Below are 18,803 nucleotides of genomic sequence, written 5' to 3'. Positions count from 1 at the left end.
TAAATGTGAGGGAGTATGTGACTGGCCAAAGTATCTTGGTTTGGACACAATGTGCTAGAGTAACTCAGCAGGTCAGGCGGCCTCTTTGGAAAGCATGGATAGGTGATGTTTTTGGTTGGGACGGTTCCTCAGACTGATTGTGGGGATGGGCGGGGGGGGGGGGGGGGAGGGGGGAGGGGGACATAGAAACATAGAAAATAGGTGCAGGAGTAGGCCATTAGGCTCTTCGAGTCTGCACCGCCATTCAATATGATCATGGCTGATCATTCAACTCAGTATCCCGTACCTGCCTTCTCTCCATACCCCCTGATCCCTTTAGCCACAAGGGCCACATCTAACTCCCTCTTAAATATAGCCAATGAACTGGCCTCAACTACCTTCTGTGGCAGAGAATTCCACAGATTCACTACTCTCTGTGTGAAAAAAAACTTTCTCATCTCGGTCCTAAAAGACTTCCTCCTTATCCTTAAACTGTGACCCCTTGTTCTGGACTTCCCCAACATCTGGAACAATCTTCCTGCATCTAGCCTGTCCAACCCCTTAAGAATTTTGTAAGTTTTTATAAGATCCCCCCTCAATCTTCTAAATTCCAGCGAGTACAAGCCGAGTCTATCCAGTCTTTCTTCATATGAAAGTCCTGCCATTCCAGGAATCAATCTGGTGAACCTTCTCTGTACTCCCTCTATGGCAAGAATGTCTTTCCTCAGATTAGGAGACCAAAACTGTACGCAATACTCTAGGTGTGGTCTCACCAATGCCCTGTACAACTGCAGCAGAACCTCCCTGCTCCTATACTCAAATCCCCTCGCTATGAATGCCAACATACCATTCGCTTTCTTCACTGCCTGCTGCGCCTGCATGCCTACTTTCAATGACTGGTGTACCACGACACCCAGGTCTCGTTGCATCTCCCCTTCTCCTAATCGGCCACCATTCAGATAATAGTCTGCTTTCCTGTTCTTGCCACCAAAGTGGATAACCTCACATTTATCCACATTATACTGCATCTGCCATGCCTTTGCCCACTCACCTAACCTATCCAAGTCACGTTGCAGCCTCCTAGCATCCTCCTCACACTGAATTTTCCAATTTTAGGTAACTAACCTACAAACAAATCTCCCTTCACCCTCTTCCCCCTCCCCCCCATCCCATCTCTTTCCTGTGCCCCACCTGGACTCACACTCATTTCTCCCCTTCCTCTGGTTGCACAATTTTAATCTCTTCTATCCGTATCTCATATCTTTTGTCTTTTCAACGTTGGCCTTTGTCCAACCATCTGCCTAACAATCCTTCCCCCTCACCTGTATCCACCTATCACTTGCCAGGCTTTGTCCTGCTCCTCCTCTCTTCCAGCTTTCTCTCCCCTCTCCACAATCAGTCTGAAGAAGGATCCCAACCCGAAACGTCTCCTATCCATGTTCTCCAGGGATGCTGCCTGACCCGCTGAGTGACTCCATCATTCTGTGTCTTTTTCTGCCAACCAGCATCTGCAGTTCCTTGTGTCTACATCTTGGTTTGGAATAGGTCCATGATTTTAAGTATTAACAAAGATGTATATTGTGCTCCAGCCATTAGAAGGCTCTTGAAAAATGTGCCACTGCGATTTTATTTCCATGTTGGATGTGCTGCCAACTAAAATTTGTTTTTGTTGTTTTAACGAATTGATCTATTTATAAGAGGATAAGTATTACAATTTGCTCAATGGATCCTATAATCCATTCTGGGATTTGTGCACGGTTACATAAACAGGCCCCACATCTGTTAGTTCAAATGCTGCTCTCTTAGGTGTAATCCTTCATGCGATGCACCAATTGAAAAACAGTAAAGCAAGAGGAAACTGATTTGGGAATTCTGTCTCTCCTCCCAAAAATGCCATGGATTTCATTTAGATTGGAAAAATAATACATTTCAAATTGACTTCAGGCTGGGACTTGGAACAGCTGAGTACTGGCTGAACTTATGGCCTTTACACTGCAATCCTAGTACCATCTTTAGTGAAATGTTAAATATCAAAGATCACCTCAAGCCTTTGATTGCACACCACAGTTTAATTGTTCCTCTTACTTATTCTAATATGGCTACAATCAAAAAATATTGGAGCAGCTGTCGCTATCTGTAGCCATAATACTTCCATTATCTTGTGCCAATTCGAAGGCCATCGTCTCTCAGCATCAAAATCCTATCATCCTATAACTGTATAAACTTAGAATGGATCTTTGTGCAGACAATAAACAAAGACTTACTAAAAGCATTATTAACTAACACGGCATTGTACATTCATGGAATCCCATTCCTTACTACATGCAATGAATAGTGAAGTGGTAATCTAAATTCAATCACAAACTAAAGAACATTTTCATGAGCAATTAAATACACATTCAGGCAAACATCAAAGACTTCAAAGTACAATTTGATAAGGAAGTATCAATGATTTTAAGAAGCTTTATGATCGGAAACTCTATATAAATAAAAACAAAAACAGGAACTGTGTAACAACTCTGATTTAGATATGAGCAAATCTTTAATCTGTATTAGTTGAAAACTTTGTTTACTATAAACAGATGATTCATTTCCCTAATGCATCATTTACATCATATAGCGCTGATTATAGTGCATTATTCTTTGTTCTGTTACATTTTATTTGGGAGATCCTTAACATTACAATATCAGATTTACTTGCATAAATCCAAGTTTACAGGCGCCAGTTCAGCTTTTATCAAACAGTGGCATGTCCCAATGCAAACAATATCAAAGTAGACAACAGGAGCATTGTTTTGAAAATGCATTGAACAGCTTAAAAAAGATTTGTCAGAAACACCAACAAAAACTCTGGTGCATAATATGTTTTTAGCCATTTTGGGGATAAATAGGGTTTTCTGGCAGCAGGCTTTTTGAAACACTATTTGACATCAGTCAGTCAGAAATCAGGTCTTGTGTGACACTTCTGATGGGTGTGCTGGATATATTTTTGAGACAGTCCTTGGTGTCCATCCAGTTAATAATGGCCAGCAGTTTTCTCAGCAGTGCGTTACGATGCCAATTAATTCACAAAACTGGTTTGAAACCAGTAGTGCCATTTGCAATGGGCATGCATCAGTCTCAGCCCATTTTAAGCTCTCACAGCTGAACATGCATACTGCGCATGGAGGACTCCCACCAGCATTACTTAAAGAGATCAAGAACTACTTAAGTATTAGCTGCTGGATTACTTCTTCTGGCAGCTGGTTCAATTCTATGCATTTTTGGAACTTTCCCTTATTTGTCTAGAGTTTCAATAGTCTGAAAGGTGTGGTCTGGCTGGTGCTTGATGTTTTTAGGGCTTTTGATGAGACAAGTTCCTTCTGTCCATGGGTGGCCTGGTAGCCTTTGCTCTTGGATTCAAGCATAACTGAATAAATATACATCTTGTAGAGCAGGACAAGCTGCTAGAAGAGAAAGACAGAGGGGAAGAAGGGCTCTTGGCAGAAGGTCACACCATCCAGGTCTTTAGGGAAGGTGCACTTACCAAATTACAATGAAAATAATACACGAGGTCAACAAAAGCAATTTGCATGTATATACTGTCCTTAATGCAGTAAAATATTATGTGATTAACAGAAGCACTAACATTATTTTTTTCCAGACCTTTTTTCTCCCTGAGTGTGTCACGGAAAGAAAAAAATCTAGAACTAACGAGGCACCACCATGGCTTAACATTACTCTGTCACATCTCAACATTTGCAGAAGTATTTTCCAACTGGAATTCAGTTAATTTAAAGGAACGTGTAACTTTAATTATTCTGGAATAGCTGAGCTTACACTGTGGAATCAATTTCCCCCATAACACTGAAATTCCTTCAACATTCTGCTCCCTACTCGTGAAAGACAAGCTTCTGTGTGATCAGCACCTCAAAACTGCATCACAAGCACAGATGGCACTACTGAAACACAAAAGTTCTCACCAAAAAGGATACTGTGCATATAAAAAGCTACAATAGTCCACCATTTTGTCATTAGGCACACCTTGCAATAGCCTCACTGAGCCTGTGCTTGGAGGTGTAAGAAAAGGTAATAGGCTGCAAAAAAAAATGATCACAGATGTTGCTGCCTCAATTGCGAATGGCAATGCTTCTCCACTACCCGAGTGCTTCGAACATGGACTTGAAATAGCTAATCTTCTGAGTTATATCATGCTTGAATTGAACCATCTGAATCTCCCACTGTATGATCCTGCCACAGCTGGGGAGCTCCGTGTAGAAATGTTTGATTAAGAACTCCAGCAAGCAAGGTGCTACAAAGAGTAGGGATAGTCTAAGGATATAGTTGCTGATAGGATGAAGGGATTTTTTTTGCCCATTTGAGTGATTCTAATAATGGGAATTAAAATAGCAGTCCAGAACCTGGAAACAATTGTTGAGCATCTCACTAAAATAACCTATTGATGTTTTTTTCCTTTCTGCAGTTGGACAAGCGTCTGCTGAATTGACACTCAAAAAGCTCACACCATCAAACCATAAAGTAATTCTATGCACCCTGTAATAGGGGCAACACTACTTAATATTACTTAAATCATTCACATCTGAAGCCAGTGGGTCTGTCTGGATAGTTGAGCTTGATGCTTCTTGGGAGTCAGTCTCTAATCACATCTGGTTTAGCTTTAAACTTTCACTGATATTTTGCCAGCAGCCACAAACTTTTAATGGCCACAATAAATTAAAATGACTGTAAAATGTGAAAATAGTATATTAAACTAAACTTAAATCTGGTCCAATTTAAGATTCTTTAGTGAACATGACATGTATACAAATAGCTTCATAATGCCAATTAAACGTTTGCATTTATCAATCTAATTAGATAAGATTTTGGAAACCCGCTATTATATTTCCAAGCCATAATAGATACATTTAAATCAAAAATGTTCAATGCATTTAGTCAAAAGGTAAGGTATCTTATCAATTGAGGTCCATTTATCTTCTTGAAATATAATGTATTGTGGCGTACATGTAGGTCTGAATGACACAGTAGCTGGACTGAATGTTGGAAACCTGCTGACAGAGGAGAGGAGATCAAACACAGATCATGTTTCTGCACAAACTACTAATGCAGAGGGCAGGGCAAGGGTTCTATGAGAGCCAAGGGATGGGAGAAGACAAGAGCACTTCTGTGTCCTGGGGTTGAACAAACAACAACTGATACTTTCCCAGTCTTTTGTTTTGGAATCTACAGAAATGTGTTTTTTGACTGACACTACCTCTTTAATTTTGTGTTGCATGCGCCACCTCCTAGGTGAGCCATCTAAAAAAAAATCAGCAAAATGTTGACATGAAGAACCCATCTTAAAATCAACAAACAGTTTCAATTTTTCTTTGGACTAGGCCTAACCTTTTCATCTAAAACTTGTTAATTCAAAACAATGGTCATAACAATATTTTAACTCTAGTTTGTTTCAGTTTAAATAATACAATGGTGTAATTGAGAATGTATTTTGCACTCAATTTGACGATGTTGCTTTAAGTCTAAACTTTCCATCAGTTTCATGATCATATCGAAATTGCAAAATCAAGAAAAAATTGCAGAAATCTGTGCAAACAATCGGGGCTGAAGGAAAGTTCTAAACTTACTTCTTTAAGAATGAAAATTCAAGTTTAAGGTCCTGAACATGGGACAACATATTTTAAAATGTACAGTCATGCAGGTTTTTAATGCCTTTAAATATATTCAAAGAAATATAGAATAAATTTAATTTTCAATGAAAGCGATTTAAAAATAATAATCAAAAATTGTTAACAAAATACCATAAAATATGACTTTCCGACCACCTGATTCTAAAATTGTAGATATCATTTCAAACTTTATTTAGAATGGCCCCAATGGCACAAAATTACGGTTGAAAAGGCAAAATTATTATTTTTTTCAAAGTTTTGATTGGGTACAATGATAAATGGGCCAAAATATTGAGGAAGTCTAGGGTGTAATTCTTTGTCCCTTTATTTCCTCATTCGTAATTTTACACTAATTATTTTGATTTGTTAACACCTCGTTGTAAGTGGGAAATTTTACATCTATGTAAATATCATGTTTATTCAGGTTCAAATTCAATACTTAGTGATACCTAATATTTTATAAGTAAAAGAACTTTAATACCTGCAAGGTCTTTTTTCAATTTCCTGAGATCTTTTGTGAGATCTTCAAACTTAACTTGTGAAGCTTGCATTAATTCCTGGGGTTCTGGCAAAGGATATATGCTTCTGTCTGTTCCAGCATCCTGTTCCATGAAAAATGAAATGTTAAAACCTAGTTTCAATACCATTTAAGAACTTTACGCAATTTTCTGCACCCTTCCCACCTGTAAGTCAGTAGGGATTTTACCCTGGTGAAAATGGATTGGGTTTGCTCCTTGAGGGATTCTCCAGAACCAGATCAGGTGTATCACAAACATTTGTTTCAAATGTGAACCATTGAATTTCCTATTGACCTCCCCCTTCTTAGACTTTAAAATCTAGAGGTACAGTGCGGAAACAGGCCAATCGGCCCACCGAATACGCGGCTACCAGCAATCACGCTAGTACTATTCTACAATAGAGACAATTTACAGAAGCCAATTAACCAGAAACCTGTACCTCTTGGAGTGTGGGAGGAAACTGGAGCGCCCAGAGAAAACCTATGTAGTCACAGGGAGAATGTACCAAAACCCTCTACAGACAGCACCCATAATCAGGATCAAACCAGGGTCTCTGGCACTGTAAGGCAGCAACACTACCGCTGCGCCATTGTGATACACACTCAGATCGACAGGGAGAGGTGAAAATAACAATATTGTTCTGCAGATTCACACGTCAAAAAATAATGCTCCCAGTTTATGATGAGGCAGTTGTGTTACAGCATACAGATGTCTAGATGTGGTCGTGTGGGCAATACTTATTTTTGTTCACTCTTTCATCATCAAGTGCTGTGTTGTGATTTAAAGAAGGAATACCTGACAAGCGGAATTAACTTTTGAATCACTACTTGCTTTAACTTACATTAACAACTTTGTGTAACAGAAAGTCAAATAAAGGTCCATTAATTACCTTGTCAAAATGGTGCAAATAATAGGATGCAACAAAATCCACAAGACTGGTTTGATTATCCTAAAACAGCAAATAAAAATATTGTAAACTATTACTGTGAATATTAAATACAAAGCAAAGCATTTGTGTGATCTTACAATTTTCTGTTGCCTATCGAATGACCATGAGGCATATTTCATCCTGGGCCAAAAAGGAAATAACGCAGTTTTTTTTTAAACAAACTGGCGCCGGTTTAAATATTTTTTTCAGATTTTAATTGCATGCCCTACTTTTTATTGAACAAAATATAAACTAACATAGAAACAGAGATCATGTCAAATGCATGTGTTTATTTGAAATTCCTCTCTAAAAATTCAGCAAAGAATTAACAGTTCTAAAAACTATGAAGACAGTTTGCAAATCTCTGCCATGGGTCTTCCTAAAGTTCAAGGGGCCAGAAGTATCCTCATTGTCTCCATTAGGCTAATCGTACATTGTCCCTCCTCCCTCAGTGCATTCTGAGGGATTAACCAATTCCTAATAACATTGAGGCTCACATGATTTTTTGTTTAAATACTTGCCGAACCTTCAGGTACCCAGGACTTGACTTAACTTCATGGTCATGAGATGAGGTAGATGGGGTGGTTCACAACCACTAGTGGGACAGTCAGTTTGCTTATTGTTATCTAGAGTATCCAGGTTGACAATATAATATGGTTTAAAGGACCAAAATCTATAGTCCATTCTCTAGCCCCAGTCACAGTTGTTGGATTGACAATGGAAGGAAGCTGGCAGAGGTTTAGCCTCCTGTATGTAGGGCATCATGAACGTCTGTGTGAAATACCAGTTTATCATCCTAGTTTTCTGGTTAGGATATGAGGATGCGTTTTGCACAGGAACATTAATCAACATTAGTGGTCAACTGGGTTTAAAAATCATTGAATGCCTTCAGTTAAAAGCTGAATAACAGAAAAATACGTACAAAATATTTATCCTCTCCTTGTGACATCCTCATCTAAATCATGCAATTTGCTAAGAACCCAATGAACAACATTTATCCTCAAGGCCTTAAATTGGTGCATTTCATAAGGAGAATAATTAGGAGAGCATTGGCAGATAAAAAGCTGAAAATTAATTTTAGGCAGCAGAAAGATAAAAAAATGCTGAGAAATCATACACTATCTAATTGTGAAAACATTAAAATATATATATTTAAAGTATGACAATTAAGAAACAGAAATGTTCCTGAAATTAATCAGCCAAATTGTAGGATTACCATTATGTGCCAGAGTTCACTCAGAAAACAGGTTTAAACATTTCCACATTGAAGCTTTTTCTGATTCAACAAATTGCAAGTCACAACTGAAGTGCACAACAATCCTAAATCTTGCCCATCACAAGCAAGGCTCTGTGTAATTGGTCTGCTTGACTGAATTTTACAATCTTTAAACTTCACCAATGTAATAAAACAAAATCCCGGACCGTTTAAACATTTTCAATCCTGAAACAGTTTCATCAGTAACTTACTTATCTTACTAGCATTTGATTACATTATTAATTTAAAAAAAATTTGCTTCCTTTAACTTGTACAAAATCTGGCTTGCACTTGAGAAAACTTAAATTCCTCCATTTTAGCTTACAATATTATCATGTTTGTTTCAAACCATATATCTGTTCAAAATAAATGTGATGCAATTAATTATAATTTGGCCTTGGTCTTTTATGTCTCAGTACCAGATGAACAAAATGTTTCAAAAGCAATCTTGTTAGAGCTGGTGATCTTTCTCATCCTTCCAAATTTATTTGTATTTAATGTACTTTAAATATGATTAAAACCATTTAAACCCTTTTCTGGCATTCTTGATAACTTTAATCTTTTAGTAAAAGTCATAAAAAAGACTTACAAATCATTTCAAAAGGCTCTTCCAAAACCTATTACAATCAGACTGGACTCCCAAAGCATTTTACATTGACCATTCAATTTATTACTTCTGTATTTTGTACTTCAGAAACATCGCTATACTCTTGGTCCTATAATTTTATTCAATAAATTACAAACATTATTTTCAAGAGATCCGGATTAATCATATTGCACCTGATACCCAATTTACAGTTACCGAAGGCTGAAATCAATTTATGTGCCAAAATAAATGCTGTTTCCTAGTTCATGAAATGCAAAAAGGTTTTTGAAAACTTCTCTTCTAGATTATTTAACGCCATATGGAGAATATTTCATATAAATTTTTACTGTGCCATTATAATTTCAATATATTGATTCATCAAGTTTTGACATTTATTATCAATATCAGGTTTTGCTACTGAGAAGTGTTTTAATACCATTATACCTAAATGCTGACGGGCAAGTATACATCTTTTGCTGTAATCACAGTGATTTAACAAGGTGACAAAATAGTATGACAAGCATTGTCACAGGGAAAGTAAATTAAGGATCACAGGATCTGAAACAAAATGGTGGGCAGTATCAATTTTTGAGAGATTCTATCCAACTGTAGAGTTCATGTCTATCCTGGTTCAGCAAGCACTTTATTATAATCAGGGACAAGTTCCCATTGTGCTTCAGGCAGTGAATATGGGCATTTAGAGAAGAGTCAGATTCAGGTCTCAAATAGAGCAGCTCAAAGTTACAATTATTAGAAGTTCGGAAACAATTGTTGGGCATTATTCCAGAATTAATGATATTCTACAGTACTTTGGGGGAGAATTGTACATGCTTGTGAAAGCTATGTATTCTCCAAAATACAGAGTGAAGAAGCCAATAGAAATGAATGAATGTGTTGGGGAACTGGAGAAGCCGCTGGATGACCTCAGAGCCATCCGGGAAAACGAGAGTTTCCTGGACAGGACCTACAGTGAGGTTGTCATGCCAAGGAGTACAGGAAGAGCGAAGGTAGGTAACTGTGAGAAAGGGGAGTACAAGTGGAGTGCAGGAGACCCCAGTGGCTGTTGCCTAATGAAAACAGGTACACCCTCTTGGCAGCTGTCGGGGCAGAAGATGCTTCCAGTCCGAACGGCGGACAAGTCGGTGGCTCCAATACTAACGATGAAACTCGATCAGTGAGACCAACGTCGGGCAGAGCCATAGTGGTGGGTGACTCCATTGTCCGAGGTGCGGACAGGAGATTCTGTGGCGGCAGGCGAGACTCGAGGATGGTCTGTTGCCTCCATGGTGCCAGGGTTCAAGATGTCACGGACCGACTTCAGAACATCCTCGAGAGGGAAGGTGAACAGCCCGAAGTAGTTGTGCACGTGGGCACAAACGACATTAGGAGGAAGAGGAATGAGGTTCTGCAACATGAGTTTAAAGAGTTAGGAAGAAGACTGAAAAGCAGGACTTCTAGGGTGGTTATCTCTGACTTGCTTCCTGTACCTCGTGCTGGTGAGGGCAGGAACAGGGAGATAGGGGATATGAATGTATGGCTGAGGGGCTGGTGCAGGGAGCAGGGATTTAGATTTATAGACATTGGGATCTCTTCTGAGGTAGGGGTGACCTGTACAAAAGGGACGTGTTACACCTTAACTGGAGGGGGACCAATGTTCTGGCAGGCAGGTTTGCTAGTGTTACACGTGTGGGTTTAAACTAAATAGTGGGGGGGAGGGGTTGACAAATTAGGAATATAAAGATGGAGTAATGGGGAAGTGAATACAGGAAAAGTTGCAAAAGATTCCCAAATTAATGGGAAGGAAAGTTCGAGAAGGGTTAAGAGAGTAAGGTCAGGGCTAGTGTGAGAGGGGAGGTGAATACCAAAGTTAAAGTGTTGTATTTGAATGCGTGAAGAATAAAAAATAAAGACGATGAGCTTGAGGCTCAGTTAGATATTGGCAAGTATGATGTTGTGGCAATTACAGAGACATGGCTGCAAGAGGACCAGGACTGGGAGGTGAATATTCAGGGGTATACATCCTATCGAAAAGACAGACAGGTGGGTAGAGGGGGTGGGGTCGCTCTGTTGATAAGGAATGATATTCAGTCCCTTGCAAGAGGTGACATGGAATCAGGAGATGTAGAGTCAGTATGAACAGGATTCAAATTGCACCCTATGTCCAGGCTACTGTTTGGGGGCCTGTAGATAACTCCCATTAGGGTCTCTTTACCCTTACAATTTGCTCAATTCTGTCCATTGTCCAGAGGTAAAATTGGCATGTCGCAAAGGTAATGCTACGGTGGTTATGGGAGATTTTAACATGCAGGTAGACTGGGAAAATCAGGTTGGTACTGAACCCCAGGAAAGGGAGTTTGTGGAGTGCCTCCGAGATGGATTCTTAGAGCAGCTTGTATTGGGGCCTACTAGGGAGAAGGCAATTCTGGATTTAGTGTTGTTTAATGAACCGGATTTGATAAGGGAACTTAAGGTAAAAGAGCCATTAGGAGGTAATGATCATAATATGGTAAGTTTTAATCTACAATTTGAGAGAGAGAAGGGAAAATCGGAAGTGTCAGCATTACAATTGAACAAAGGGGACTAGGGAGGCATGAGGGAGGAGCTGGCCAGAGTTGTCTGGAAAGGGACCCTAGCAGGGAAGACGGTGGAACAACAATGGCAGGTATTTCTGGGAATAATACAGGAGGTGCAGGGTCAGTTCATTCCAAAGAGTAAGAAAGATTCTAAGGGGAGTAAGAGGTGACCCTGGTTGACAAGGGAATTCAAGGACAGTATAAAAATAAAAGAGAAGTATAACATTGCAAAGATGAGCGGAAAGCCAGAGGATTGGGACTCTTTTAAAGAGTATCCGAAGATAACTAAAAAGGCAATACGGGGAGAAAAGATGAGGTTCGAAAGTAAGCTAGCCAAGAATATAAAGGAGGATAGCAAAACCTTCTTTAGGTGCGTGAAGAGGAAAAAAATAGTTAAGACAAAAGCAGGTGAATTTATTACGGGAAACAAGGAAATGGCAGACGAGTTGAACAGGTACTTTGGATCTGTCTTCACTAAGGAAGACACAAAAAATCTCCCAGATGTTCTAGTGGCCAGAGATCTTAGGGTGACGGAGGAACTGAAATTTACATTAGGCGGGAAATGGTGTTGGGTGGACCGATGGGACTGAAGGTTGATAAATCCACGGGGCCTGATGGTCTGCATCCCAGGGTACTTAAGGAAGTGGCTCTAGAAATCGTGGACGCATTGGTGATCATTTTCCAATGTTCTATAGATTCAGGATCAGTTCCTGTGGATTGGAGGGTAGCTAATGTTATCCTACTTTTTAAGAAAGGAGGGAGAGAGAAAACAGGAAATTATAGACCAGTTAGCCTGACATCGGTGGTGGGGAAGATGCTGTAGTCAATTATAAAAGAAGAAAATGTGGAACATTTGGTATAGCAATAACAGGATCGTTCCAAGTCAGCACGGATTTACGAAGGGGAAATCATACTTGACTAATCTTCTGGAATGTTTTGAGGATGTAACTGGTTAAGGCTAAAATATCAGTACTGTCATTAAACAGAGGTTCCATGACTGTAATTCTACCGTGGAAGGTATGGAACTGTTAATAGTCAAAAATTACTAAGTTAGTTAAAAGTCCATAGAAAGAGTGCTGAATGATTTATTTATTTGGCTTACTTTCAATATTCAGTAGGAGTTACAATGTTTAAAAAAAATGTATTCTCACCTAAAATGTAATCCCATTGTGAACATGTAACTCTATTCATACTGGCGTCAGACTTAAACTGTGATAACCCAGATGTGACCATTGAAATTTATTTGGCCACCTTAAATATAATTCAAATATATATTTGTAACATTCTAACATTTGCATCCAACAATTGACATACATGGCAGTCAGGTGAGGGGGAAGAGCTAAGGCCTATTTGCTCAGTCCAGGAGGTGAGGAGAATGTGAGATCATTCTGAAAGCTAAAACTTTAGTTGTTTGCGCCTGAAGCGTCTTACCTTAAGAGAAAGCTCTGTCAGCCATAGAGAGACTGCAGGTGTGGAAGAAAGCTCTGGTCAGTCACTAGAAGTTGATCATTGGCTCATCAGCAGATTGACGTCAGGGACATAAGTGAGGACACATAGGGTTCAGCTCAAAGCATATAATGGTAGAGGAAAAGGGGATGTTTTTCTAGTGTCATCATCACTTTAAGGTTACTGTAATCACTCAAACTCAAGCTATAAAATTACAAAATAATTAATTCTTTCTATTTTGGCATTTACCAATCCTCTTGATTAGAAATTTCTGCACAACTGGTAAGTGGGATTTGGCAAGGGGGGAGGGGGAGGGGGGTTGAGGGTAACTTGTCTTATAAACAACTTACATAGGGAGGCATAATCAGAAAATTTGCTAACTTCAGAATAAAATAAGGTGATGAATTACTTACATATAATTTGAACTTTGTTTCCGAATTAATGTCTGATAATATGCAGAAGATAGGGCGACTACAGAGAAAACTAATTGTGCAATCTGACAAAGGGCGGTGAACTGCAGAGGTTGTGTCACTCTTGTTAAATATGCATGAGTTCATTGTAGCAGCAAGCTAGTGAATTGCACCAATAATATCATAACAAATCAATACTATATTGTGATTTGCAAGTATACTTTGGCGTTTGCAGCTACTTGTTCTCATATGTGTCATTACTGAGATTGTTAAGAGACAATTCCTCATCAATGATAATAGGTGGAATTTAGATTTAACATACTCTGCTTTTGACATCCTTTAACTTTGGAAGAATTTCTAAGCCAAATCCATCTGCTTGGCCACGAGTTCTGTTCCCACCATTCATGTGATTTCCAAAGGCTAGGATGAGTCCAAGCACAATCTTCACACTTTCTTGATCTTTCAAAATCTGCACAAAATAAGTTTTGATTAATGAGTGAACCTTTTTTTAAAAACATTCAATATGTTAGGTAGTTAACCAACAATACTGTAATTTTCTTCCCAGGTTAATTCAGGGATTCACAATGCAAGAGAAGAGATAACATCTATGGTTGTTGATATATTTTGGAGGAAGGTCAATTCATTTAAAACATAAAAGTTGATATTCCAGAGTATTTTCATCAAGGTGGCATTAAACCAATTGGTTTTAATTATCACATGTACTGAGGTAGAGTAAAAAGCTTTGGTTTGGGTGCTAATTAAATCAGATAATACGATGCATGAGGACAATCAAGTCATACACAAGAACAACTGGTAGCACAAAGAGCAAAGTACCATAATGCAAAATATAATTTGTAGCATTGTAGCGTAACAGTTCTAGAGAAAAGCTCCAATGTCTGCAATGAGGTAGGTTGGAAGAATGGATCTCCATCCTAGCCCTTAACTAGAGATGAAAAATAATTCTACATCTGCCATTGTCAATCTCTTCCCAAATAAAATTAATCTTAGCAGCCTATGGTGGCATTCATATATTTTTGGATTCCACCTTGACTATAATACATAATAAATCAGACCTTGCTTAGCTGTTGAACACTCTCTGCTTTGCGGCGTACGGTGGAGATTCCTTCCATAAAAGTAGATTGGAATATGATGGAATTTGTGCGTTGAACAAAATTAGGAATCTGTGACAATTCGTACAAGAACCTTTCGAAAAAGAAAGGTTAATGAGAATCAAATATAACTGTTTTAATCTGTTTCAAATAAAGAAACCAATTAATTTGAAATTGTTACATGTAAAAGCAATGGCAATAATATTTCCTTAAACATATTAACAGAACACTTATGATTTGACGTCCAGTAGGTTTGTTATATGCTTTAATAAACTACAATGAATGATCCAGCAGCGTAGAGATGGAGTGATAATTAAATTACAAGGTGATAGCCAGCACTCTAATTAGTTCAAGCTGCTCCATTAGTAGAACAAGCAGCTAAAAATCAAGTTTTATATTAGGTATTATATTGGTAATTTCATATCACACCCCAAGTAGTTATTGATTGATCATTATAAGAGCATTAAAATTAACATTGCTGTTTCTGGTCAATGGACCTAATTGATCACACAAATGATCTAGCAGGACAGATCAGAATGGTGGTCCAAACGTGTGCCTGCTTACTTAGTTTGACATTGGGTCCTCTTGAAATAAATAGAAACCTTGTTTCAGTATTCAAGTGCATTTCCAGTTATCACTGGACAGGGGTTGGTAAATTTGCTTGCCCTGGTTTGAGTCTGTGACCACTGAAACCTTGCAGTCCACTGAAGCCCAGCTGAAGGTCACCAATGGTCAATTATAAAAAAGGCTTCTGGCATCAGAAGGAGCCAAAGCACTAAAACATATTGGAATGCTGCCAAGTCCTCCTGGACTGCCAGCCACTCATCAACCACATCCTAGGTTTAACAATCATCTCAACACTGAGTGAAACTGTGCAGGAAGGAACTGCAGATGCTGGTTTAAACCGAAGATAGACACAAAACGCTGGAGTAACTCAGCGGGCCAGGCAGCATCTCTGGGGTGAATGTTTGGGTGACGTTCAGTCTGAAGAAGGGTTTTGACGTTTCAGGTCAAAACCCTTCTTCAGACTGAACGTCACCCAAACATTCACCCATTTCTCTTCAGAGATGTTGCCTGTCCCGCTGAATTACTGCAGCTTTTTGTGTCTATCACTGAGTGAAACTGGTTCTACAACTAGAGCTCAGGGACATTGGACTGATCCATGAAGCTTATGTGACATAGACTAATATATTTAGAATTTAGAGATACAGCATGGACACAGGTTGATTGGCCCACCGAGTCCACGCCAACCAACGATCATAGACCACGGTGCCGGAGACCCTGAGTCCCGGGTTCAATCCCAACTACGGCTGCTGTCTTTACGGAGTTTGTACGTTTTCCCCGTGACCTGGATGGGTTTTCTCCAAGAACTTTAGTTTCCTCTCACATTGCAAAGATGTACAGGTTTGTAGGTTGATTGGCTTGGAATAAGTATAAATTGTCCCTTGTGTGTGTAGGATAGTGTCAATGTGCGGGGATCGCTAGTCGGTGTGAACAGGCCGAAGGGCCTGTTTCCGCGCCGTATCTCTAAACTAAACTAAACTGTATAGTTCAGTCCAAAGGTGTTTTCCTCCCAGCACACTATCACTGCACATTGTCAGAATCCACTCTAGTTTATGGCAAAAATATTTTGCAGCTTCAAAGGATTCCAAACTGCAATTTCTGATTTGCATATTTAATTCCAAAAACTGCAGTGTTGTCAAATTTGTAGATGAAAGAAATAAATTACAAAGAATTATTCGTAGATTAAGCAACTCAACAATAATGTGTCAAATACATTTTAAATATAAGGGAATGGTAAATCATAATATGAAATACATGATGTGTAGGAAGGAGTTGCAGATGCTGGTTTATATCGAAGATAGACAAAAAATGCTGGAGTAACTCAGCGAGACAGTCTGAAGAAGGGTCTCGACCCGAAACGTCACCCATTCCTTCTCTCCCGAGATGCTGCCTGACACGCTGAGTTACTCCAGCATTTTGTGTCTATCTTCCATATGAAATACATATACGATTTTAAAATTTCCTGCTGAGGCAAACTTCCCAATTTAGGATTATAATTTTGTCTAATTTTGCTTTTACTGGAGTTTCATCCCAAGACTTTTCCCAACAGCTGTCTCAACTTGATAACATTCCACAATAATTCAAGCTGAAAAAGTGTCCCAACTTGAAACATCACCTATCAATGTAGATGGGGCTTCTTGGTCGACACGGTGACTTGGGCCGAAGGGCCTTTTACCATGCTCGATGACTCTAAGTGGTGTTGTCAACTGATGACTTTTACCAATAATGATTTAATGGGATTAAGTTGTGCCTTTAAATCTAAAGGCACAAATTATCCAGGGTAAACTGATTATTGTCAAACTGATCAAATGAATGCAGAATGATTAAACCATTAAAGACGTGGTTTGTGGCAGAAATTAGAAAATGCTTAAACATGTGCAGCAACAAATAACTTAAAGTGTTTGCAATATTTAGATATATATGTTGTTATTGGACAACATGAAAACAGGAAACAGTTTTAATATTTCCACATTTCCACTGGTGATGAGATATCATATGGGATTCTGTAATGCCAGTGGGACTTTATAGGTGTGAGGAACATAGATACGAAATAAAGTTAGAGTTACTTTATTCTTTGTGACCCTCTGGCCCTCGCCCCTATGAATGCAGCTCCTGGCTAGAAGCTCAGACCCCTCCTTTTACCCTTCAACAAGCACAAGAAGAATAAATCCTTACTGTTCTGGTTTATCCAGGAATTTTAACTCTTCCTCTTTTGACTTTTTATAATATTTGGTTATGTTTTCAAGCTCTTCTGCTTGTGCTCTCTGTAATGCAAGAACACAATTAAATGTTAATTCAATCATTACATTATTTCAGCACCGCAATGAAAAAAATTCAATTAAAGATAATGATGCCTAATGTTTAAACCTAGTTCGTAATCAAGCATTCCCTTTACATTGGGAGGTATTCCAGAAGGCATCAGTAATAAATATACATTCACTGATATGACAATGTTTTGTAGTCTTCAACTCTCGACCTTGAATATCGTTTATCACTTCTCTAGTGATTTCATCATTCCAGCCACAATCTCCTGTGTTGTGAAATCAGCTGAGCAGTTTTAGCTTCAAGGAGTAATGTACCCCTAATAATATTATAAACTTATTTGTGTACATAATGGTTCAATGGTTCTTTATTATCACATGTACTAAGGTATAGTGAAATTTTGTTTTGCACACCGATCGGTAAGATTATTGCCATACATAAGTACAATCCCCGATTAAGTACAGAATGCATAGAAACAGCCCACTGAGTCCATATGCAAGAGTTGCCAGGTTTTGGCGCCATTTTCAAAGTCCCAGCTGCAGCCAGCCATGAAGGCCCATTGCAGCCGTCACCATGATCCATATCGTTCTGTAATCCTCTCTTCGCCAAGTCACCTTTAGCATTTGTGCCCCAGGGGTGCCTTCCGCAGCTGACCTTGAGGGCTCTGGTTCTTCTTACCGGTCCTATATCTAGTGTCCACTGCTGACTCCTTCCACCCGCCTCTTTGCCTCCCATGTGGATGATCAGGAGACAAGCTTTGGATTAGGATCCAACTTTAGGCGAGGTTCCTGGTTCTGCGCTAGGCGAGCCAGGCCTGCTGCTGGGGTATGGCAGCGGAGTTATATGGCAGCCAGGAGTTAAATAGCCAAGTCTAATGATCATTAAATTGTACTTTCCTCATACCATAAAATTATTACAGCATTACTTCCATCATCCAACAATTTTTCAACAGCTGGTCATGGTTTGCCTCGTCGTTTCATCATTCCATATTATCATTTCATCCACCCACTTAACTTGCATCTCAATAAATAGTCAAAAGAAATCAACTGTTTATGTGTGGAGCAGACTCTAAAGCATTTGAATATTTTAACAGCAGCAAAGGAATTGTGAACAGGATATGAGCCATATTTCATTGGGTTACAATTCAATTAAATTTATTCATGACAAATTGTGGGAGTTTCAGATGGTGGTACTGAACTGGTTTAAAAGACATTCTGAACAATAAATCTGTTGCACTGGAAAATGTAACCATTTATGCATCTGGTTCAGTGTTACTGGAATTCAGCACAGTTGGTTGAATAATTGGAAGCATTTCTAATTATTATAAATTTATATCCTGAAGATATTAATAAGAAATTCATTTTAGTTTCTACAGGTAGAAAACAATGATGTCTTGGGCCATTCTCATCCCATGCACCTGTCTTTTTGGATTCCTCACTTCTATCACTTCCATAAAATAATACCTTGTGCTAGGATGGATTTCAGCCATGTTTTAGGTTTCCATTGATTC

General features: G+C 38.9%; 1 protein-coding gene across 4 annotated transcripts in view; it reads right to left on the bottom strand.

Moving 5' to 3' along the window:
• The window catches only part of LOC144597267 (formin-like), a 300,339-nt gene that overhangs the window by 126,930 nt on the left and 154,606 nt on the right, over positions 1–18,803 (bottom strand). For 3 of the 4 annotated variants that reach the window (XM_078406376.1, XM_078406378.1, XM_078406380.1), the window contains 5 exons: positions 17,207–17,295; positions 14,432–14,561; positions 13,681–13,827; positions 7,050–7,109; positions 6,124–6,244 (listed from right to left, as the gene is read on the bottom strand). In XM_078406376.1, coding sequence (XP_078262502.1) covers positions 6,124–6,244; positions 7,050–7,109; positions 13,681–13,827; positions 14,432–14,561; positions 17,207–17,295 — 547 coding nt within the window. Of the gene's footprint in view, positions 1–3,352; positions 3,423–6,123; positions 6,245–7,049; positions 7,110–13,680; positions 13,828–14,431; positions 14,562–17,206; positions 17,296–18,803 lie in introns of those variants that run through there. The other variant, XM_078406379.1, reaches the window with a different exon arrangement.

Source organism: Rhinoraja longicauda, chromosome 10, assembly GCF_053455715.1.
Source record: "Rhinoraja longicauda isolate Sanriku21f chromosome 10, sRhiLon1.1, whole genome shotgun sequence".
NCBI classification, from domain to species: Eukaryota; Metazoa; Chordata; class Chondrichthyes; order Rajiformes; family Arhynchobatidae; genus Rhinoraja; species Rhinoraja longicauda.
Note: the sequence above shows the minus strand (reverse complement) of the source record. Positions and strands in the feature narration are given on the sequence as shown.